The following is a 24,811-nucleotide window of genomic DNA, read 5'->3' on the forward strand; positions in this document are numbered from 1 at the left end:
CAGGAGACAAACTCGGTACTGGCTTAGGACTTGGTGTAGGACAGTAAGATCATTAGCTACTGGAGAGAGAAGTTTCTTAGGCACAAGGGCAGAAGCAGCTGAATTTCCAGACAGCTGCTTGTCCCTCAAGCTCCGACATGGGATCAGTGCATTGGTCTGATGCTTCCAAGAGGAACTCCTTGTTTTGTGGACTACAAAGCAAAAGGCATTTGGGAGGGGCACAGCCAAAGAAAGCCACATGCTTGGGATTACAAATCCCCTAGCTAGAGAACAAGAAGGCAGGGGATGTTGCTTTCTTCTGTTCTGTGTCCATTCTCTCCCTTCAGCCTCATGAGGTTCAACATGTGATTGCACCAGGAAGATGTGTGACTAGCCTAGCCAGTCACCCCATTTCTGATGGCAGAAGCATCAAGTACATTGACATAGCTATTTTCCTCTTTTCAAACACAGATGGTATCCGGGATTGGGTGTTTGATAATCCCTGGCAAGGGTGGGACTGAAGGTCAGCAGACAGACTGAAGAGAACCTTTCCCACAAGCACAGCTGGCTGTGGAAGAGAACACCTGTGCTCCCACAAGAAAGAACCATCCCGTCACCAATTTTTCACACACCAATTTTGAACATTGACACTGCTTTTGATTAAGGTGCACAGGACTGGTAATCAGTGCCTAAGCACTTCAAAACTGAGAAGGACTCTCACCAAGGGCAAGGTTCTGTCACACAGGGGCACGTTTACTGCGTACAACTTACCAGCCAGAGTACCCCAGCAAGCCACATTGTCCACAGACATCCACTTCAAAGGCATCACTTGAAATCATCAGTCTCTCCAACAGAAGCATGCTGGCTCCATAACCTATCAAACAATCCCGCTCCATCTCTCCAAGACGCAAACCACCATCACGGGATCGACCTTCCGTGGGTTGCCTTTGAAATAAGGATTTGAAAACATGGAATAAGCATTCCAGAACATACATTCTGTGACTGTAGGAACGACTGTCTTCAGTATCAATGGACAACAGCACTCTGCAAGGCAGAGCTGCTGGTCTCACCAAGGTATTGCTCCTGCACTGGCAACAGAATGGAGTTCTGGGAGTGGCAATAGCAGTGTTAGGCCATGACTTTACCTCACAGAATGCAACTGAACAAGTGAAAACAAAAAGGAGATCAAACAGTGCCCAAGACAATCTGGACACAGATTTGGCACTCTTTTTAACGAAACATTCATAACAGTTTGTAGCTAATGAAATGAAATGATTTTTGGCAGCTAATGAACCAATGATCAACCTAATGTTTCAGCTGAACTACAGCTAAGACTAAATTCTTAACATATAAATGACTTTGATCTGGGAGGGAACACCAAAATAAATCAGCAAACAAGTACTACACGTGTTGCTAATTCCTTACTAAAATCCTACCTTTTAAAAGTAACATTTATCTAGTTTATTTTTTTCCATGTATGATGGTCAATATACTATTTTTTGTATTGTGTAGGTTCCTGGTTTTCTAATTCCTCAACACAACTCTTATTTATTGTCTGTGAAGACTCCCTGTCCCTGTCATAGAATCATAGAATTTAGGGGTTGGAATGGACCTTACAGGTCTTCTAGTCCAAATCCCCTGCCCTGCACAGGAACACCTCCCACCACACCAGGTTCCTCAAGGCTTCATCCAACCTGGCCTTGAACACTGCCAGGGCTGGGGCAGCCACAGCCTCCCTGGGCAACCTGTGACAGTGTCTCACCACCCTCACAGGGAAAACTTCTGCATAATATCTACCCTAAATTTCCCCTCTTTCAATTTGCACCCATTGCCCCTTGTCCTGTCACTGCAGCTCCTAACACAGAGTTCCTCTCCAGCTTCCCTGGAGCCCCTTCAGATCCTGGAAGGTGCTATGAGGTCTCCACACAACCTTCTCTTCTCCAGGCTGAGCAGGTCTAACTCCCTCAGCCTGTCCTCATAGGGGAGATGCTCCAGTCCTCTTAGCAACTTCGTGGCCTCCTCTGGACTCGCTCCAACAGTTCCATGTCCTTCTTATGTTGAGGGCACCAGAACTGTGTGCAGTATTCCAGGTGGGATCTCACCAGAGCAGAGGGAGAGAATCACCTCCTTGACCTGCTGCCCACACTTCTTTGGGTATCTTAGTGTATGCCCTTAAACATGACAGCAAAGAGAAGGGATTAAAAAATATTCCTGCAGCTTTACTGCTCAGTGAAACCTCCTGTTGATGTGCTGTTCCTGATACCTGCAGCAGTGTATTCCATCTAGAATATTCAGTGACAGATCTGGCCCATAACTTTGGGAAACGTCTTTGTTTATTTCATTTCCACAACTGCATTTAAGTATACTAAATATACTAAAAATAAGGTTTTGACAACTGATTTCAACTCAGAGAAAAAGATTCATATAGGCCTTCAACATCTAATGATCTTTTGTAACAAGTGTAAAAATACATCTAATTACCAGACCAAAACATCTAAAGTACAAGTTGTATTTGTTTTTAGAGGGAAGTAGTTTCTCTTCCTCTGACCACACTGGAACCTTAAAACTAATCTGCTTGTAATTCAAATCATCCTTTTCATTCATACAGCCTTCTGTTTTTCCCACTGTTGGGAGAATGGATAGAAGTTGTTTACATCCTGATGAAACTCCCCAGGGCCCCCTCCCCCCATGATGGCACCATCGCCGCTCAGACGCTGCTTTAAAGGACCAACCCCATGGTGAATGCAGTTTCTCTTCTGAACTCCCAAGAGACAGAATTTAAGAGCAGTTTGGACCTCTAATGATAGAGGCATTTGCTCCAGTGCTGTAAGTACCTAAATTCTTCTTACAAACCAACTTCTGTAATCCTATTTAATCCACCAGCCTACTATGAGAAGTTTTACCAGGTGCTGTTACACGGGATAAAATGACAGAACAGCTTCACAAATGTGTGCTCCAATAAAGTCTCAATGCAACTATGGGAGGATAAAACCTCTTGAAAATTTATGGGGCCTCAACTCCTGCATTTTAAGAGGTGCTATAGAATAACAGAATCATAGAATCAACCGGGTTGGAAAAGTCCTCCAAGATCATCAAGTTCAACACTACCATGGTTACTAGACCATGGCACTAAGGGCCACATCCAGTCTCAGCTTGAAAACCTCCAAGGACGGTGAATCCACCACCTCCCTGGGCAGCCCATTCCCAGGCCTGATCACTCTCCCCCTAAAACATCTCTTCCTAATATCCAACCTAAACCTGCCCTGGCAGAGCTTGAGTTTGTGCCCTCTTGTCCTCCTGCTGGTTGCCTGGGAGAAGAGACCAACCCCCACCTGACTCCAACCTCCTGTCAGGGAGTTGTGGAGGGTGAGAAGGTCTCCCCTGAGCCTCCTCTTCTCCAGGCTGAATAACCTCAGCGCCCTCAGCCTCTCCTCATGGCCTTCGTGTACCAGCCTCGTTGTTCTTCTCTGGACCTGCTCCAGCACCTCAATATCCCTCCTGACCTGAGTGGTCCCGATCTGCACACAGTACTCAAGGTGTGGCCTCACCAGTGCCGGGTCCAGGGGCAGAATCACCTCCCTGGTCCTGCTGACCACACTGGTCCTGATCCAGGCCAGGATGCCATTGGCCTTCTTGGCCACCTGAGCACACTGTTGGCTCATGTTCAGCTTCCTGTCTCTCCAAACTCCCAGGTCCCTTTCTGCCTGGCTGCTCTTCAGCCATTCTGTCTCCAGCCTGTAGTGCTGCATGGGATTGTTATGGCCAAAGTGCAGGACCAGCACTTGGACTGGTTAAACCTCATCCCATTGGAATCAGCCCATCTCTTCAGCCTATCCAGATCCTTCTCCAGAGCCTTCCTGCCTTCCAGCAGATGCTATGGCTCTTCCCACAGACACAGGATGAAGATTTCTAAGGCAACTGAAATACTGTTAAAAATATACTAAAAGCCTCCTCCAAAATAAAAAAAACCAAAACCCTACAACTCGAGCCTTAAGCTCTTAACTGTTCCACTATCAACACAACCTCATTAAAAAAAAACAAACCCAAATCCTCCCTCAGAACTAGTTTTCTAAAACTTCAAAAATTTCAGTACTGAGACTGGGTCTTTGAAAGGAGACTACCTTCTGCTTTCCAGGCCTACCAGGTTCTTCCCATGAGTTGGAAAATTCCTCACACCAAAGGTTGTTTAAAATGTTCAATCATATTTATGGAGCATTTATGCTTCCCCTTTCCCTCTACACACACACACACACACACACACACACACACACACACACACACACACACACACACACACACACACACACACACACACACACACACACACACACACACACACACACACACACACACACACAGACTGCAGCTGTTGCCCTGAGCAACTAACTTCTCTCTTTATGCCAAATATAACACCTGAAAACAAAGCAGACTCTTAAAAATAAGATTGGGAATATAATTAAAAAAAGATCTGTTTAATACCAAGGACAACAAAAAAATTCTTAAAATCCTGAAATAAAACACAGTGATTCCTTACATAAAAAACAAGGTCAAGTGGTCTTCATACAATTTAACTATTGCATTTAGAAAAAAAGCATAAAACAATTCACTTCAGTGTTTTTAAATACATTAAGAATTTATTGGTACTAATTCTGTGTTTTCTGCAAGAACAGTGGGTTCAGCTTCATGGTCTTACTCCTTGCTTTATTGGCCAGTAGGGGGAAATAAGTCTACCCCTGTGAAGAAGAGTTGGCCATGTAGGTCACAGAATCATAGAATTAATCAACTGGGTTGGAAAAGACCTCCAAGATCACCAAGTCCAACCCTACCATGGTTACTAGACCATGGCACTGTGCCACATCCAACCTCTTCTTGAAAACCTCCAAGGACGGTGAATCCACCACCTCCTTGGGGAGGTCTCAGCAGATCTCCCTCCTGCCTGTTAGGGAAAACCAGTAGCTAGCTCCAGATGGAGTTATTGGCTGAAACACTGATCTCCAAGAAGTGGAGGATTACCTACAAAACACTGCCTGAAGGAGGAGGGTGCACTGTGCTCTCACAGCCCCAGGGCACAGAGGAGCCCTGAGCAGTGTCACCACATTACTCCCTTGCAGTGTAACAGCAACTGGCATAGCTCATGTCTTCCAAAGACATGCAGGTGGCAGCTCTGACAGCGTCAATCAAAGCAGCTATGCCTGTAGAAAGCTTTTATTGCTTTCTTGTAAAGAAAAATAAAAGCAGTTTATCTACTAAAAAGACTTAGCAGGACTGGACATCCAGGTAACTCCACATATAGAACTGTCAGCTACTCATGGCAATGGAATGAAGTATTGCATTAACCAATTTAGAGGGCAACATCCTCTTGGGTTTTGACTGTTTTGAGAGTGCTACTTTGCAATTATACAAAGTCTTGTTTTAGCCAGAACAATCACTCAAATCAGTGAAGCACAAGAAGCTCAAGTCTTCTGCCTTATTCCAGGTGGAAATTTAGCTTTGCTCTGCCAGTTAAGGTACATTTGCTGTACAATAAAATGCATTTCCAGACAATGACAGCCAAATTCCATGTGATTAAGATCCAAAATCAATGCGAGAGGCAATCTGCTCTCCAGGAAGTGCAATGGATGCTAAAACAATAGTGACTCTGAGAGCTGGCAAAGCAGCCTCTCGCAGCAGAGGCAATGGCAATAACAAATGTTTAATTAGTTGAAGAGAAAAAAGAAAATTCCTAAAAGACTAGTCAAGAGGCAGCAGAAATTGAACATCCACTAGCTTTCATGAAAGTCAAATAAAGAGCTCTGGTTACATAGTATGATGTTACTGACTGGAACAAAGAACTTGCAGAAAAGAGGTGGGGGAAAATCCCCTTCATCTTTACATATAAATATCACCTGGACTTGGGATTTGGGTTTCATTTAATTTCAGCATCTCCAAACAGCTGAGAAGTTGGGGAGACAATATAAAAGCAGCTCAAGGGATTTGGGGAAGGCAGGAGCTCCAGTAAACCCTATGCGCTGTTAGCTAAGACAGCAAGTTTTCATTTGCATGTGAAGCTCTCACATGATGCTTAACACACCAAGGAACGGAAAACAGGGCACACAGCCCAATATTTGGGAATATCACTTATGTTCATATAAGCAAGCAGCTGTGGTAGGAAATAATGCCTGTACTACACTTGCTTTGCTTAATGTGATCGATGGAAAAGTTTGGTGGAAAACGACAAACTTTTCATGGTTTCTTTCCCAGTTTAACCACGGGTATTTACTTGCATGGAATGTGTCAGGTAACTTTGGTTTGTCCTAGAGACAGTGTGAGGTTGGAAAGCAAATAGGCACAGGAAACATGCAATGAAAAGCAAAAGAGGCAGATACTTCTTTATCAAGCACAGCAGAGACCTACCCCTCCATTCTCTAAAAGCACATCAACAGGGAGAAGCTGCACTTACTAAAAGGTCAGAGTTGCTAACTTGTTCAGACAGGTGAGCAAGAAAAGAGGATCTACACATGGTAAGAGGCATAAAAGTAAGTTAAGAGTTAAAGAATATGAATCGTACTTGTTATAGGGAAGTGTAAAGGCAGGATAGACGACACTGTGCTTGCATCTTAACAAGACAAGGATTCCTACTGTCAGAATCAAATGGGTTGGTCCCTTCTCCCAGGCAGCCAGCAGGAGGACAAGAGGGCACAGACTCAAGCTCTGCCAGGGCAGGTTTAGGTTAGATATTAGGAAAAGGTTTTTTACAGAGAGAGTGATCAGGCACTGGAATTGGCTGCCTGGGGAGGTGGTGGATTCACCATCCCTGGAGGTTTTCAAGATGAGACTGCATGTGGTACTTAGTGCTATGGTCTAGTAACCATGGTAGGGTTGGACTCGATGATCTTGGAGGTATTTTTCAACCCAGCTGATTCTATGATTCTATGATAATATAAATTGTGACTGGTCAAAAAGAAGAGCACCACCATGCAGCAGGTGAAGTACAAGGGTATACATAGTAGTCCAGAAAGACTGGCAAAGGACATTGGGAATAATCTTTGCTAGAAGGTTCAAGATTAGCTGGTAATTAATTTACTGGCAAGATTCAGCCACTGTGATGAAGAGACGTGAACTAAATGACGCACTAGAGGCACCCTAAAGCAAAGCCTGTTCCACTGAATTGTTTGTGTGAGCAAGGAGTATTGGCAACTTAGAACATGAGACCAAACAGCCACAGAGCTTGGCTTTGAGCAGAAAAGTTAAGTAGCATCAGTGAAAACAGAAGCCCTCAATTCCTCACAGGTCCAGGTAAAATAAGCCCACCAAGGGCTTAGATTACCTACTCCCCAAAGTACATCTGCTTGACTTCAAAATTTGACACCAGGGCTGCACATTATTCTAATGTTTGTTTGCACTACACTGGGGCCAAAGCATTTGCTTTGTCTTGACAGGTGAAGACATAGGCTGCAGCAATACTAACCTGCTGTTTACCAAAGCATGGTGAAGTATTACAATAAATTTATTCCTTCTACTCATAACTGATTTTGTAAGAGAAAAACCCCAAACTTCCTAGAATACCTACAGTAAGAGCAATCTGACAGGAAAGGGCCATAGTGTGTACTGCGAGTCAGCAGATGGTATTTTTACCAACTGCTAACCAAAGCCTGAGAAGCAAATTCAGTTTTGGACCTGGACATTCAGAACAACCTTCTGCCACAGTCTGCTGTGAGAGTTTTTAGTCTGGAACAATGTACGAACAGGTCATAGCATTTTGTGTCAAGTATCAAAAGGTAAGCAAACTTTATATACCTATACCTATCAGTCAGCTGTTTTAACTGGACACAAGAATTTTGTGCTTAGCCTGTGATGATACCTGGTGAGCACTGCTCTGGGTCCTCGAGCTCTTGCATGCATTTTATCCAACACCATGTGCTTTAGTTTCTGGTAATACACAGGGCCAAAATAGATATATGCTTCCAAAGGTTCCCTGGAAGAATAAAGAACAAAACAAAATCAATATCTGCAGTTAGCACATATGTACCTTAAGAGAGACAACAGTGTTGTGTACAGGAGAAACTTGAAACAATGTGGAAATCATGAGTTCTAGAAAAAAAGTGTTTGGGCTTTCTGGGCAATCAGTCTGAAACCTCCCATGGGGAACCCTTCTGAACACAAGAGCAGTACACTTCCACCACCACCTGCTGCTGTATCCCAGTGAGGAATGGGCTCCTGAACTTTGGTCCTACACTGTGGGACATACTGCTAGAGCTGCAGGTACCAGTTTCAGCTGTACCATGTTAAATCCCTTCTCTGTCTGTACATGAGTGTCTCCACAGTGTCTTCAGTGACCAGTAAGGACTGGAAATGTGTCAGACCCTGACCCACACCCTTAGGGTATTTCTAGCTACATTCCTTCACGAAGGTAAGCATACATCTAAACGAATACATGCAGCAAAAATGCTCAAAACATCCTTTTTATAGGAGCACTTTAAACAATCTCGATTGGCAAGAATAGCTGGCACATTATGATCCTGAGAGTGTTCTCCCTGCACAGCACTCTGAAGCACAACCCAGACAGGTGAAAGTCCTCCTTGGGTGGCTGTGCATCAGCACAGCTGCATCAGTGCCCCTGCAGCACTGCTCAGCAGCTGAATCCCCAGGGCAAGAATTGCTGCCCTGGCTGGCACTGGGGGTTCAGAGGAGCTGGTAAAAAGACTCTTGAGAATTGTGTTGAGGCACTTGCAACAGCTTGGGAACATCTGTAAGCAATACAGAGGGTGTTACTCCAGTAATGGCTCAAGATTTCTGTGTTTCAAACACCCCCCACTGTAAGGACAGCGTAAGAGCCTCAAGATCAGAAAATCACTCGGTCCTTTCCCAGGTACCACCTTCAGCACTAAGAATGACCAGATTTAACACAGACAGACAGGCTCAGCATGGCCACTGATTTCACTTTATTTTAAATGCATGTGCAGTGTAAAAACAAGCAGGAGACAACAGGATTGCACCTCCCTTTCAGGGTTTTTACTGACATGCAGTGTGACTCCAAAGACTGACTACTGAAGAAAACAACACAACTTAGCTAGAGATTTGAAATCTGCAAACTTTCACATTGTTATGAAATCTGCCTCCAAATTTCATAACAAACAGATTAAGCCTGTGAAATTTGCCTGGAACAAAGTATCAGTATCCGTCAGCAAAGTGTCTAAATAGGGCAGGACAAAGCTGAAGTTTAGGGACGGGGGATTTTTAGAGCTAGATGATTTTATTCTGCCTAGGAAACAAGATTAGCCAGATTTGTTACAAGTTACCATGGTGTATCAGCAGAAAGTGTTTCAAACACCAGGATACTCAATACACAACTTATGGTGTATGGAGTGAATAAGGAATATAAAATCATCTCTCTGAAACATATGGAATAAGTTGGTAGGAAAGGCAATTAAAATAAAGAGTACATTAAACAAAAACCTTGCAAAAGAGACTTAAACTCAATTCTTGAAAAGAAGGGGACTGGGAGGATAATAAAAATAGCAGGAAGGTAGGATTAAGATGCATTTTGGAAGGGCAGGCATGTGAAGCCATATGGCCTTTTCCTGTTCCTAAACTATCCCATGTTCTTTGAACTCTGTGTCTCAGAAGTCAGCCTGATCAACACTGCAAGAGGTTTGCAGATTAGAGTACTACGCCAGACTGAAACACTGTGTAACTGAAAGAAAAAAGAGCACACACAGAATACTCCCAAGGAACAGACACTTGCCTCCAAATCCGTACTTCCAGTACCATTAAAGCAAACAGGCAAATGCTTATCTGATTCTAAGCATACACAAGATTTCCTGCCAACAGAAACCTGACATTTCTTATAAACTCTCAGAAAGAAAAACTTGATTTTAGCTTTTTTTGTCAGGCAGTAAAAGTTGGGAAATTTTCCTAAGTACCACAAGGGCCATTCACATTAGAGCCACACAAACACTGGGAATCCTTAAAATGTGGAACCACAAAATACTTTCAAAAGAAAAAAGAAAAAACCACACCATTCTTCAGCCCTTTCCTCCATCTCACAGAGCCATTTGCAAATAACAAAAAGTTCCTGAGCACTGAGACATGAGAAGATTTTTCAGATGTGTCTCAACAGGATTTCCCCACCCTCCTGAAACACCTAAATCTATACAGCAGATCCTTACCCTGTGATACCAGATGTTACGTAGTCCTTCCCTAGGTAGTTATAACCGTGGCGAATAAGATCTTCACACACATCCTTAACTTTACTGCCTCCAAAGGCTGTTCCATAGTGAAATCTGCCATCAAGGACTCCAGCCTTTCCAGCTAGGAGTTCAATTAACTTTCCTACCTGTGCAAAAAAAAGCAGAGTTAACAGCCTGCTCACTAGTATGGGCACACTGCTGGGTTGGCCACAGCCAGGCAAAGTGACCGAGACAGCAGCCTGTGTCACTGCATACAATGGGAGGGGTGAAAGAAGCCCAAGAACAGGGAGAACTCCTGTGTGAAGGGGGAAAAAATGGACTCATCACAGGGTCTGGGAACATCTTTAAGGCCCAGAGTCAGGGAGCTGTGTTTTTGCCAGCTATCAGAAAAAAGGAGCAGGATCCAGTGTGGACTTCTGCTGCAGGAAACAGCCTCAGAGACTGACATGCTGCAGTGCAGCAGGGGAACAGAAAGGAAGATGCTAACACAGGAAAAAAGATCAGAGGCTGTAGGAAGCAATCAGTGAGGTCCCATATCAAGGCCATGCTGTGAGGCACTCAGTATGACCCTGTAGCACAGGTACAGGACTTTCATCAGTTCCAGGGAAGTGTGTACAATGTAAGAAGTTATATAGGTCTAGAGCTATGAAAGAAACTCCTCTCCAACCTTGGCCTAACAGTCTTCTCCGGCCAGCTTAGTGGGCATAGGCAACAGGGAAGGAAGAGGCAGAGCAAGAAATTTTCAAGCAGAAAGGGTGTAAGTGAAGTGTTCAGTCGCATTCCTCTTAGCTTGGTACAGAACAAAATGAGAATGATGCACAGACTGCATCCCCACTCTTTTTACAGCAGGATGCTTCAAAACGGAGGGCTGAATACTTCTAGGAAAGCAAGTGTGTGGCATAAAGATGGGAGAAAATTCTCAGTGAAATCATGCTTCTAGCTTTTTTTGTTTCTTCTGGCTAACCTCTGTGCCTCTTGGGGGACACTGCCCCTTTCACCATAACCACTAACCGTCATACGCGATGGGAAGCCATGAGGATTCATTATGATATCTGGGCAGATTCCTGTATCACAAAATGGCATGTCTTCCTGAGGAACAATCAGTCCACACACCCCTGCAGAAGAGAAAACATTTCAATTCACAAAACAGCAAACCACCAGCAGGGCTGATGCTCATCACCAGATTTTCTTTAGTGTTTTCCTCCTCCTCCCTTTCTCATGGATCACTTTTTACTCAGATTCATTACCATGATCAGTGCTCCCAACCCGAAGATCATAAGAGAGCCCTTGGGACAGGACTGGCAAAATTAGCATACCCTTACATAATGCTCCCAGGGATTTGTGAGTTAGCAAATTAGGAAAGAAAGCTTTAGATCCAGTTTTCAGAGACAACCAGAAATTTGTGTCCAGTCAGACTGGAACCTCTCAAGGGAGACCTGGTTTTTCAAGCTGATGCTATAACTTCCTGAAAGAAAAGAAGAAATTGGGCCTCTACAATATGTCTCTGGACGTACAAAATTATTATTGATTTGAAATTTGCTAAATACTGTGAATAAAAACATACCAAGTCAGGAGTTTGACAGGAACTGAGAGGAGGGAAGTAGAGGCAAATAAAAAACAAAAACCAACATAGTTCTTTTTTCAAGGTGCATTAATTTGCTGAGCAAAGACAAAGTACAACCTACTCCACAGACTGTTTATGTTTTGTCTGTCCATGAACACAAACTGTACCTTTAAAGGTTTTGGAAGCTTTTTTCAGTTTCTATCAGTTTGGATGTAAAACAAAGAAAACCCTCCAAACTCAAACTATTGAGGAAAGAGTAAACAGAAACACAAAACCTGATTTTAAACAGTGTATCATGCACCCCAAAATGTTCCTTCCAACTGTTTCTACAGTGAATTCTGCACATCAAAATACTTCTATAAATGACCAAGAGATCTAACATTCAAATTCAGGTGCTAAAATGCAGCTGCTTAAGCCCATACACCTTTGAACCAAAGCTACTGTTTCAGATGGACAATCTCTTCCAGAAGCCCTTCGAGCTAGAAAAGTCTGCAAGCTATTTGAGATCAGCCTGCTGCAACTGTGCCAGAGCACACATTGGGAACAGCCCTGGAGTGGAGGGGGCTCCTGGAAGAATGAGGATACTGGTTACATCCTTAAAAAGGCATCCCCGACCAGCCAGTTCACAGGGGGATATTGGCGTCTGCTCAGGAGGGAGCTCCTCGTCCACTGTCCAAGCAAGACAGGGATAGGTGTATGGGACAGTAGTTAATAGAATGAGAATGGTAAGTGTGGGGGAAGGGAGCAGGAAAAAAAAGGATTGGAGAGTCTGGGGCAAAGGGTGTGTGTTGCTGTATTTATTTTTTGAAACCTATTGAAACTAATTTTCATTGTTCTACTATGATAAATCAATAACATCCTTCTACCCCTCCCTGCCAAGCAGCAATCATTTGCTGAAAATGAACAGAAAAAACCCAAACCTACCCACTATCTCTTGTGCACACAGCTTCTTTTGTCCTAAAATTTTACACACAAACACTTGGTTATATATGTATGATGTCACACACATTTTGCCTTAGTTGCAGTTACTTCTAAGCAAGCATTAGATTCCATCTGGACTTCACAGCACCTGTAAAGCCAAAAATTAAATCTTAGCTAACTTAAAATTACTTTAGGCTCTGAAAACCTTTTATATGCCAAGCTGGTTCCCATAGCAGACAGCCACTGTGTTGTTTGTTTTGTGTGAAAGTGAATGATAAAAGATCCATGAAATCGACACAGAAAGGCAGAACAGCAGAAAGGACTGAGGGCTCTCCATCATAGCGGCTTCTACCCTCCGCTGACTTGGGTAACAATAGGACCTACACACCCAACTGCAGATCTAACACAGCTGTGCATTTCATTAGATGAAGAGCACTAGTGACACAAGTAAATAATTAACTTATTCTGGTCCGCTGACTGTGGTTATGAGACCAGTCATAGCTGACAGATTTTAATACAAGTTAACACAAAGACAGCATAATGAGCTTAGAAGTTAAAAACAAAATATTTAGACAGAATCCAGCAATGGGAAGCTCACTAGGCCATTTATAAAGTTTTTGTTTTACAGAAGGGGGAAAAAAAGAGAAAAAAGGGAAAGCTATAAAACCTCAGTTCTGAGCTTCTGCATTGTAAGAAGTCACTGGGTTTGTAACTGATCTATAGCATGTTATGTGTATTTAGAGGATACAGAGAAGCTTCTTCTTCCCCTGAATTTTTAAAAAGTCCATTCTTTCTCTCAAAAACCTTAAAAAAAGCTGAAAGATTCCTTTCCTACAGACAAGACTGCTTACAAAAGCAAGTAACTGCAATTTGTTTCCAAATGTAAACCTGATTTTGTTTTGCAATTCCTTGCCTTCAGGAGCTCTGTAAGAGGCTAATGCTTGCAGACTAAGTCTTTGCTTTAAGCTCCTGAATTTGCTCCTCTTTTCCACGCTTGCTCACTGAGCCAGGTTTGCAGCAGAGCTGTACAAGGCAAGCCCAGCAGCTGCAAAACACAGTGATGGAGTGAATTAATCCATGTAAGTGGAATTATCACTTGCAACTGGCTAATAAAACAGTAAAGGGGAAGAGGATGAATTTAAGACAGCCTTAAGTTCCTAATGTTGCCCTGTCCAAGAATGAACTGCATTTCACTGAGCTACTCAATTACTCTTCATACAATATTCCTAAATAGAGCACTCAAACTAGTAGGAAATTTTGCTCTGTGGCTCTTACTATAGTTTGGTATTTCCCAATTGTTACTATTTAGACATCACATGAAAATTGATCCCCAGCATTCATGCAGGACACAAAAAGTAATTTGATTTCATTCACTTCCCTTCCTCTGGCAATTTTTATACGCTGCATCTGACATGGAGCAATACAGCTTTAGACTCAATGCTACACTGCAATGGGCCTGAATTGACTCTCACCTATACATCCTGGGGTCTCATCCAGGGCCAGAATCAAATATTGACAACCAGAAGCAAAACAAAAGCCGAAATTTTTATAATGTGGATTAAAAAGAGGGTTATATATTTGAGCTTCTTGCTCTAGCATCTAGCAGCCTGCTGCACCTCATTCCTTTTCAACTGAAAAGCAAACTAAATTCTAGAACAAGAACTTTGTATCTACATTTCATAATGTTGCCTTAGATGGGAAACCGGTGAAAATGCTAAGAAATTCTTTCAAGGTATCAAAAAGACAACAAAGCAGATTAATAACCACAACAGCTTGATGCAAGGGCAGCAGTTTAAATTAGAATAACCTTACATCAGACACCTACAGTGGTTTAACATGCAAGTATACAACAGCCATGGGCAGAGTTTTTCAGTGCTATTGTATGCCAGCAATAAATGCCTGAGGGTCCCCAGCCCCCCACACACTCTCAGCACTCATGCCAACAGCATCCCGAACTCATGTACCTCCCCTCACCCCTGGACCCGTGTCCTCTCAGAGTTTCTTTTCCTAACCAGGAGAAAATGGGGTTTCCAGGACTGGTTATCTTTCATGTGGTTGCCATTAGAGTTTGCTGACAAACACGAGCATAGCCAGACGTGTCAAACCGCAGCTCAGCAGAGAGGGGGAAGGGGAGAGGCTGGGAGGGGGCAGGGATGGAACACAACGGTATGGGAAAGTTTTTCACTGGGCTACCATAAGACGCCTTCTATACACACACATGCCAAATGGGAGAGAAAAAAAATCATCAAATAAGTCAAAACAACCTAATATAGAAAACTAATTACTACCAGCAGGAAGGGCATTAGAGAGCAAAGGAGACAAGTGAATAGAAGCAGCAGCATTACCAGTTTCTATCAGCAAGATAAAAAGGAGCATGTTACTAAATGTGCTTGTTTACTTACTCTAATGATACGGTGGCAAAAGAGCTAAAACTAACTTGAAAGGCATCTATTTTAGGACTCTATTTGCCAGAATTTGGAAATACTCCTGGGAAATCAGACGACGTCACATAATTAAGCAAAGTTGTGGCTATAACAGAGCTGTGTATCATAGACAAGTGACAAACATTGGCAAAAATCAGGAAGGCTAAACATACTAAATATAAAATGTACAGCTGCTTCAAAACTCTCTAATTACATACTGTGTTGGCTAGCTAAGCATAAAACAAGTCCAGAAGAAAAAAAAGTGCTGCATCACATAAGCTTTGTTCAATGTTGAATCGTTCACTGATCTATCCTATCACTTGCTACATCCCATTTGACATAAGAGGTAAAGAACAGAATTAAAATTAACAGATAAATAATGCATAAGTAAACTTGATTAGTTTTCTTATTAAAAACATCACTCTAAATGAGAGGAGGTGCTAGAAAACAATACAGTTTGTACACTGCTTTCCCATGAGCTGCTGAATGGTCTGATGTGATAAATTTGCATAGTCTGAAGCACACAAAGAGCTGATTAATTGAAACCCTTACAATGCTTCTGGAAGCAGCTATTGTAAAACAATAACCATAGGAACTTTGCAAAATACACATGGCTGAATGAGTCAAGAGCTTAATAAAATGTGTGTGCAGGATACACTATTTGGAAACAGAATTAGAGATTTTTATTCTGTGCCATAAAATGCTAAATCACCCTAATTTCAGAGGTTCAGTGCAGGATTTACTGAAAAGGTCAGAAGGTTACCTGTTTGCTGCTTGAGATAAAAAAAGCTATAATTTTCTCCTTAAGACAGTGGACTAAGTAGAGGCTTTGTTAAAATAGAAAAACAATATGAGAAGTTTTAATGGCATCTGACATTTTCTCATATTCAGCTTCAGAAGACAAAAACAAGGTAAGAAATCCTTACCTTTCCTGATGCCAAATAACTCCTAATCATCCCACATTCCTGCAGTCTATAACAGCAAATTCTTTGTCATGCCACTTCAACCATTCAATTACTATAAAACCCACTGATGTTCTCCTAGAGATAAAGTACTAAGACTGACTTGTAACATGGGGGGAAATGACACCAGTAGCCAGGAACATCTTATTTTTCAGGCTCTACTTACAGGTACAGTACAAGTGCCCATTAAAAGGAGGAAGATAAGTTGTTCTCAGCTATAAGGTTAGGCAAGCAGAAAAGCAGATGTTCAGACTAGGAAAAATGTAAAAAAGTAAGCAAGGTCAGACTTTGGTAGAGAAGTGTTATTGTCATGAAGTTTATGTAGCTGACAATGCCGTGAATGGATTTTGTTTTGACACTGCAGAACATGGTTCATTTAGGAAAACAAAGACCATCTTTCATGAATTTCAACTCGCTTCCTTGTCTTTAGAGTTGTTTAAGTGCAGATACTTCAGAAAGGTTTAATCCTTTATCTTAGATCTTCAGCTATTAAAAAGCTTCTGTTTGCCAGTTCAAACAATCTCTTGCTTAAATACAGTTTTTCCACTCCTCAGGAATACTGTTCAGTATTGCTGCTTAGTTCTGTGATCTACAGGACCTTTGTTGGAGGTGTTAATCCTTTTTCACATGAGAGACTGAGAAATGTTCTTTCAGAGAAGTGTTATATTGCCTTTTTTCACATCAAAGGAGCCCAACTTTTTCCTCATTGTGACTTGTGGCAAAGCAAGAGGAAATCTGGAAATATAATAATTTAGTTTGCATGGAACTCAGATGAAGCTTCTTTAGCTTAACAACCCTTTAGCCTTCTGTGCTTTGAAAAGTGACTTTGCTTAAAGAACTCAAGATTAAAACAAAAAAATAATTAACCAAAAAAAATTTCCTTATCCTTCTGGAAAATAGATGATGCAATATAGTTAAAACAAAGTCCTGCAGCTCAGGATAAATCTCCTTGGTAGGTAGATGTTGATTTGCGAGGCACTGGAAGCTTAATGACTTTACAGACTACAGGGACAGTCCCAAAGATCTTACTGCAACATTCAATTTGAAGATGAGCATAGAAACAGAGCAAAATATTTGCATTTTAGAACACAACATTGTGGTGTCATTTGTTAGTTTTTTGCCTTCTCCCCATCTACTTTTTTCTTGACAGGCCTTGAGGGAAAGGCAACATTTTACAGGCAGTTTGGAAGGAACGTACTCAGAGCGTGGACTCTGTGGACTCGCGTGAAAAGAGGGTGTAGTGGACAGACCACAAGTGGTGACCCTTGCCAATCCCATGTTGACATGTGAGAGGACACAAAGGAGGCAGCAAATACAGAGGCAGTGACACAGATCTGTATTATTACAGAGGCCTACAAACTCTACCTACATATTTAACGAAAGGCTTTTCTGTAACAAAAGGCTAAAGCTGGTTTGGGAGATTTAATCTGTTGTATCCCAGACACTTTCTAATTCCCTCGCTCTGCTTCCCTCTGCCCCAGTGACAAAATGCAGCTTTGAAATACAAATCAATTTGGAATACAGGAAAAAAGATCATGAAAAAAACTTGATATGTGGTTTGTGCAATCTCTTGTTTTGCAAATATTTAATGACTTTAATACTACTACAATTCCATGAAATCAAGTATCTTCATGGATTTCTTATAGAAAATATTCACAAAGAAGATTGACAATGCAGACAGAAATATGCTTTCCCTCCTCACTGAGTCAAGGTACTTGCTAGTTTAAGGCTAACAGCCACAAATGAAACTCAAAGTGGTCATTGCCTGCATTCAAAGATGAGTGAACAAACTCAGGGCTAATTAAAAATTCTCTCCATTGAAAATGTTAAACTGTTAGTATTACAATTTCTGTTTCCTGATTGACTATATTCTTCTGTTATGACTGATCCTGCCCCAATTTGATGTCAGAGAAAGATGATACCAGATGCCATTTTAAACAGCTAACAAAGGAGATTTTCCCTTTCCTTTTCATGCCTTTCCTCCAGTTCTCTCCTTGTCAGCAGCTGGTCCTTTGTTGTACACTTAAATTGCAAAACAGAGAGTTCCACTGTTGTTGTACTTTTTCCCTTGGTATCTATCAAATATATCTTCTTCACATTGCTCCTTTCTCCCATTTACAGTAACATCTTTTCCTACAACTCACTACAAGCCAGTGAACTGAGAGCTTTACTACCAGAAGGGCTCAGTATGTGTCCTAGCAGGATGTAATAATGGAGCATATGATCACTCCCCTGAACACAAGGGATTAATACAGACTGAGGTACAGGGCAGCTAACAAGCACATGCCTGCAAAGCCTGTAACACAACTGTTGCAATGTTCAAACTATTATCTCCAAAATCAAGCTGAAAGGGACATTTCCTATTCTAAGTAATTGATGGGTTTGGCATATTATTGTTATAGGTCCAAGCACAGACACACAGGGGATCAGTGATCCCAATCTGATGCAACGCCAGGCATAAGTATGGGTGTCCACACAGCTCCCTACAGTATTCAGGGTATCATGTGGTGGCCAATGGCATCCTGGCCCGGATCAGGAACAGTGTGCTCAACAGGACCAGGGAAGTGATTCTTACCCTGAACTCTGCATTGGTGAGGCCACATCTTGAATCCTGTGCTCGGTTCTGGGCCCCTCAGTTCAGGAGGGATATTGAGGTGCTGGAGCAGGTCCAGAGAAGAGCAACGAGGCTGGTGAAGGGACTCAAGCACAAGTGCCATGAGGAGAGGCTGAGGAGGAGCTGGGGGTGTTTAGACTGGAGAAGAGGAGGCTCAGGGGAGACCTTCTCACCCCCCACAACTCCCTGACAGGAGGCTGGAGTCAGGTGGGGGTTGGTCTCTTCTCCCAGGCAACCAGCAGGAGGACAAGAGGGCACAGACTCAAGCTCTGCCAGGGGAGGTTTAGGTTGGATATTAGGAAGAGATGTTTTAGGGAGAGAGTGATCAGGCATTGGAATGGGCTGCCCAGGGAGGTGGTGGATTCACTGTCCCTGGAGGTTTTCAAGACGAGACTGGATGTAACCACAGTAGGGTTGGACTCAATGACCTCTGAGGTCTTTTCCAATCTGGCTGATTCTATGATTTGTTATTACCATGGGATTTCCAGAGGTATTTGCTTGCTCTAGACTGTGAGATGCCTTATGTGCTTTTAGTTGTATGGAAGACCCTCTGCACCCTAAAGCCATACTGCAGCCTGCCTGAGACAATTCTGTTTCCCTCTGTCAATCCTCACAGAATCCCAGGATCAGTTAGGCTGGAAGGGACCACAATGGGTCACCTGGTCCCACTCCCTGCTCAGGCAGGGCCACCCTAGAGCACATGGCTCAGGATTGTGTCCAGATGGTTCTTGAACACCTCCAGTGAGGGAGAATCCACACATCTCTGGGCAATCTGTTCAGTGCTCAGTGACTGCACAGGAAAGAAGTTCTTCCTCATATTCAGGTGGAACTTCCTGTGCATCAGTTTTTGCTGTTACCTATTGTTTTGAGCAGATGCTTGTGTCACTGCATGTCAGAGGCTGGTGTGCTTCACACTCAGTGTTATGCTTCCAGTTCCTCAGAAATCAAAGCAAGGAAATGAGAAGCTTTTTGTGCCAGTAGTTATTAGACTGTATCACAAGGGTTGTATGTGCTGCAATGAAAAGCATTTGGTAATACTAATCTCTTTGCCCCACCACATCTGACAAGAGACCAAGCAATGCTCTCAAGCCAAAAGAAGACCTAAAAATGCAACAAGATTACAACATTCAGGTAACAGCCCAGCAGGTACAGTGAGGCAGAAGGTCATGCTGCAATACTAAAAATGGAGATTTTCCAAGCATACAGATCGATGAGAACACGTCAAAAGCTGAACCACACTGAGACCATGGGGATCAAAACATGCTTTCAAGTCAGTTACAGTCAGACTGTTTTCAGAAACTTCATCTTAACACCCCTCCCATACCTCCCAACGCCTTGAGATCCAGAGCATGGTCTGAGATACACTTTTTTGACACTGAGGTCAAAGGAAATCCAATGCTTCTTTTCAGCAGATACCAAAACAGGCTCCTGATTTTCATCTTACCATTAACATCAACACTTGAGAGCTACATGCCACCAAGCAGCTTCCCAGTAGGCTCCCATTTTGCCCGAGATCATGTCTCAGGTGTATCTGTAAAAACATTTTCCTTTCTGATCTCTGCCGGTGCATTCCTAGTTGTGTTCCTGATCTTGTTCCCTTTTGCACCATGGCTCTGAGCCCTCTACCTACTACAGTCTTGTCTTTAGAGCAGTATGTTTGCACAGATGACTTGTAAACATCCTGTTTCACCTCTGGTCTTTTCTGTCCATCCAGAATAGGCCCTTTTGCTCTATCATTTAAACCCAAATTCTCACTTGGAAAAAACCCCAATCAAACCTCAAAACACTTGTTTAATAGGCAACTATTGTGTTTTCCAGATTCATAACTCAGCTGAAGAGGGAATTGGGATTGTTTAGCCTGGAGAAGAGGAGGCTCAGGAGAGATCATATCACCCTCTACAACTCCCTGAAAGGAGGTTGGAGTCAGGTGGGGGTTGGGCTCTTCTCCCAGGCAACCAGCAGGAGGACAAGAGGACACAGACTCAAGCTCTGCCAGGGGAGGCTTAGGTTGGATATTAGGAAGAGATTTTTTAGGGAGAGAGTGATCAGGCATTGGAATGAGCTGCTCAGGGAGGTGGTGGATTCACCGTCCCTGGAGGTTTTCAAGCTGAGACTGGTTGTGACACTTAGTGCCATTGTCTAGTAGCCATGGTAGGGTTGGACTTGATGATCTTGGAGGTCTTTTCTAACCCGGCTGGTTCTATGATTCTATGAGAGTTGTGTTTGCCCATACCTCTCCTCAATTTGAGAAACATAATTGCTAAATTAGGTGCATAGAAGCAAAAAAAGGGATATGATCTTTATCACTGTATTCACAAAAGATCTGAACTGACCACCAGAGATATGCATGCTGATATTATGTGTGCATAGTGGGCATACACAGCACGAATTTACTTTTACTCAATGTGTAGCTTACCTTTCTGCCCATGACGACTGCTAAATTTATCTCCAATTTCTGGGCGTCTTGTTTGCCTCAGCAACATTTTGATCAAGAAAGCATCCTCTGCATTTGATGAAATCATTACTTTTTCGATATAAGAATCAGTTGCACCTTTGTAGCTAAGTACAAAAAGCCAAAACTTTAGTTTTATGTCAATGAACCAAATACAAGTTACAAACCACTATCTGTATCCTGGGAAGCTTCTGGCCAAACTGTTCTCTTCATCAGACTTATATATGGGGAGCCCATGGAGCAAAGATGAGATAGATATATGTCCTATTTACATATAAACTTATATATCTAAGTTCCAGAGTACAGTATGTTGCTGGAAAAGGTTTAAGAGATACAATAAAAACTAAGGGAGAATTAAGCTGAACTTGTAAAGAACAAGGTATATTTTTTGTCACATGAGCTCCTCTTGACAGCAAAAGCTTCCTCATATTTTGCAAATTTCTCCATCTTCAGTTACACAACCAGAAGCCAAATACAGAGTTGAGGAAGGGAGTTTGAGGAATATACCTTGAGTACTGAAGAATAAACTTACACTGTTGTCTTCCTTCTTATTAATAATAACTTGTAGGAGTAAACCTAGAGCTTTCTATTGGTTATGAAACACACAGATGTGCAGTGAAGCTGTTTCTACATTTCTGATCTGGGCACCCATTGCTTGCCTTGCTCTTTGCTCATTTACCAAGCTGTCAAGGCTATTCCTGACAACACAGTGGCAAGTCCTTCGTTATTTGTTTTACATTTAATACAAGATTTTAATCTCACAGCTCAGAAGCTCTTTCTGGTTCTTTCAGGACAGGATGGGAAAAACTCTTATTGACTGTCCTTTCTCATTCACTGGTGCTTTTCTAATTGGAATGGCCATAATGAGCTGACTGTCAGCCCCTGAAATAGGAAGACTTCCATCTCCTGGCCTCCTGCCTGGCAAAGTAAAGGTTGAGCACCAGCACTGGACATGTTCTGTAGGAGTCAGTACGGAGGTGTGCCACCTAAGTACACACGTATTCTCTGCCCTGACACTCCTCCTGCTTTTCTCCTTTTCCTCCATCATTTCATCATGAGTGATTTCTCTCCCATCTACCACTGTCTCAGCTCTCTCCTCATTTTCTGCTGGAAGCCTGCTCAGAGATGCCTGAAGATCCAGGTGCCCCAGATCATGTCCCAGGTGCACCTGTAAAAACATTTTCCCTTTCTGGTCTCTGCTGGTGCACTCCTAGTTGTGTTCCTGATCTGCTTCCCTTTTGCACCATGGCTCTGAGCTACCTACCTGCAGTCTTCATGACAATTCTTCCCTCCCTTTACAATTCCAGCTTTTCTGTCAGAATCTAATTTACTGGACACTAAGTGGGTAGGCACTTCTGAGAATAACCTAGGCTCTGAAAACTCCCGTGAGAAGTCAAGGCCTAGAGAACTAGGTCTAATTTGCAGCGGGAAATTTACTCCTTTGAGTTGTCTAGACTTGGATATTGTCTGTTGCAACGTACGTTACTGGCACATCTTTGTACTGTGGCTGCTGAGGCACACTGCTTCCTTCCAGAGGTGTCTGGGTCACAGTTGGCATAGATTTATTCACAAGGACTTGCTTATTTTCTACTTTTTCACCTGCAAAGAACAAGTCAAAAAAGCAACATGAAAACATATCTGGCTACCTGTGTTAGAGCAACATGATACACTTCCTGGGTTCAAACTGAAGGAGGGAAAGTCTAGGCTGGATGAGAGGAAGAAGCTTTTTCCTGTGAGGGTGGTGAGACAGTGGCACAGGTTGCCCAGGGACATGGTGGCTGCCCCAACCCTGACGATGTTCAAGGCCAGGCTGGATGAGGCCTTGAGCAACCTGATCTAGTGAGGAGGTGTCCCTGCCCGTGGCAAGAGGTTGGGACTAGATGATCTCTAAGGTCCATTCCAACCCCCTAAATTCTATGATTCTATGAATTCTATGTGCCTCCCAGTTTGTCTGCCAGCTTACCTTTTTAAAGCTTAAAATGTGTCTGCATTAAATATTGCATGCTGAGGGAATCATTAACTTAGCTTTCTTTGGTACACCAACACAGAGCAGTTTGCCTGCTGGGTGCACTATGAGAACAGCTGTTCAACATCCCCTGGGTTGAAAGACTGCACAAAAGGATGTGAAGAAATTTTAGAGAAAATTAACCAGCAATACTTTAACTGACAAATTTTAGAAATTTGCTTCTAAATTTGGGGCATCACATCATTTCCACAACGATGGAACTATCAGTCTCTCCTTGCACTACATATTTGTTGATTCTGGTGCCAACAGCTTTTTCCTGCTCCATTCCCTTATCTTGCCTTTCACATAGAAACCCAGAGCAGTAACATGCCCAACAACACAAATGCTCACACACCAAGCACTTACCTCCCTCCTCCTCCTCCAAATTACCCTGAACTTCAGCCTGTGTCTCTTCTGTTCACATGAACTATCTCAAATAGGTTTTATCTACATGCTGAGAACAATCTCAGTCTGGAGTCCAACCCAGTCCTATCTATCCTAACACTTCAGAAGATTCTTGCCTTCTTTTCCTTAATCAACTTTGAAAGCTCCATTGTGATGTGCTAAAGAGCAAAATTGAGCCAATTGTGTTGCTGTAATAGAATTAAGTTTAGTGCCTTTTGTAACACCTTTCTTATTAGATCTCAGCAGATCTACTAAACAGTTTCTAACTGAAGGATGACAGCCTGGAAGTCTATTACCATTGGAAAGTTATACACCTATCCCCATAAATAAATGTCACTTTATTTATTTTATTATCTCTCTCCAAACACCTTTCTAAAGTGTTAAAACCACAAGGTTTTACTTCCTCAAGCAACTGCACTAATTGACAGAATGCTAGGAGATTTTGATATATGAAACCAAAATAATAAGGAATCTATCTCTAGCCTTAAAAAACCCAATAGAACATGAGAGACAAACAGGAAAAAAACTAAAGTATTCAAAGTTTGACAGCTTGGAGATATAAGAATACAAATTCTAGTGCTTCAGTAGATACTGTTAAAAACTTGCTCTTCTACTTAAACATCAAGATCCCTTTTCTCATGCACAAATCCCCCAATGACTGCTACCACACTGCTCTCAGAAACTAACTTTTAACAAGAATTTTCCATTACAATACCATCACCTTCAAGACAAAAACCCCAAAACACTAAGTATAAAACATGAGATGGTAGGAAAAAGTTTTTAGATGTTAGGAAAAATGTTTTCCCTATCAGGGTGTTCAGGCACTGGACTATTGCCCAGGGAGGTGGTGGCGTCACCATCCCTGGAGGTGTTTAAGAGGCATCTGGATCTGTTGCTGGAGGATAGGGTGTAGGGTTTAGGGGTTCCAGTTAATGGTTGGACTGGATGATCTTAGAGGTCTCCTCCAACCTTGACGATTCTAGGACTCTAAGGTGCACAAGAAATACTAACAGAACATTCATTTCTACTTAGATTATGAATATGCCACAGATGAACATGCAGTCTGACATACCTGGAGAGCAGATCCCATCAGCATCTAGGATCTCATGGCGCCAGATTGGCTTTCGGGTAGCTGCGTCCAACATCGGCCCCATGACTTTATCAAATGTCTGGTTGGTGTAACGCTTCAGGGTACACTTGGCATTCTTATACACAAGGCACCTTCCAAAACCTAAAATATAACACAAACTCATCTGCCTAGGAGTTCAGAGATCCTTTATAATGCATTGTCAGAGTAAAACAAGAAGGCTGATACAC

The 24,811-nt window shown here is 42.5% G+C and overlaps 1 protein-coding gene across 1 annotated transcript in view; it reads right to left on the reverse strand.

Annotated features, from left to right (window-relative positions):
- The window catches only part of POLR3B (polymerase (RNA) III (DNA directed) polypeptide B), a gene marked incomplete at its 5' end in the record, with an annotated part of 50,794 nt that overhangs the window by 4,410 nt on the left and 21,573 nt on the right, over nucleotides 1-24,811 (reverse strand). The window contains 7 exons of the mRNA XM_009078922.1: nucleotides 751-924; nucleotides 7,820-7,933; nucleotides 10,128-10,294; nucleotides 11,160-11,263; nucleotides 21,049-21,191; nucleotides 22,566-22,683; nucleotides 24,567-24,725. Coding sequence (XP_009077170.1) covers nucleotides 751-924; nucleotides 7,820-7,933; nucleotides 10,128-10,294; nucleotides 11,160-11,263; nucleotides 21,049-21,191; nucleotides 22,566-22,683; nucleotides 24,567-24,725 — 979 coding nt within the window. The remainder of the gene's footprint in view (nucleotides 1-750; nucleotides 925-7,819; nucleotides 7,934-10,127; nucleotides 10,295-11,159; nucleotides 11,264-21,048; nucleotides 21,192-22,565; nucleotides 22,684-24,566; nucleotides 24,726-24,811) is intronic.

The sequence above is a fragment of the Acanthisitta chloris genome, unplaced genomic scaffold, assembly GCF_000695815.1.
Source record: "Acanthisitta chloris isolate BGI_N310 unplaced genomic scaffold, ASM69581v1 scaffold13347, whole genome shotgun sequence".
Lineage (NCBI taxonomy): Eukaryota > Metazoa > Chordata > Aves > Passeriformes > Acanthisittidae > Acanthisitta > Acanthisitta chloris.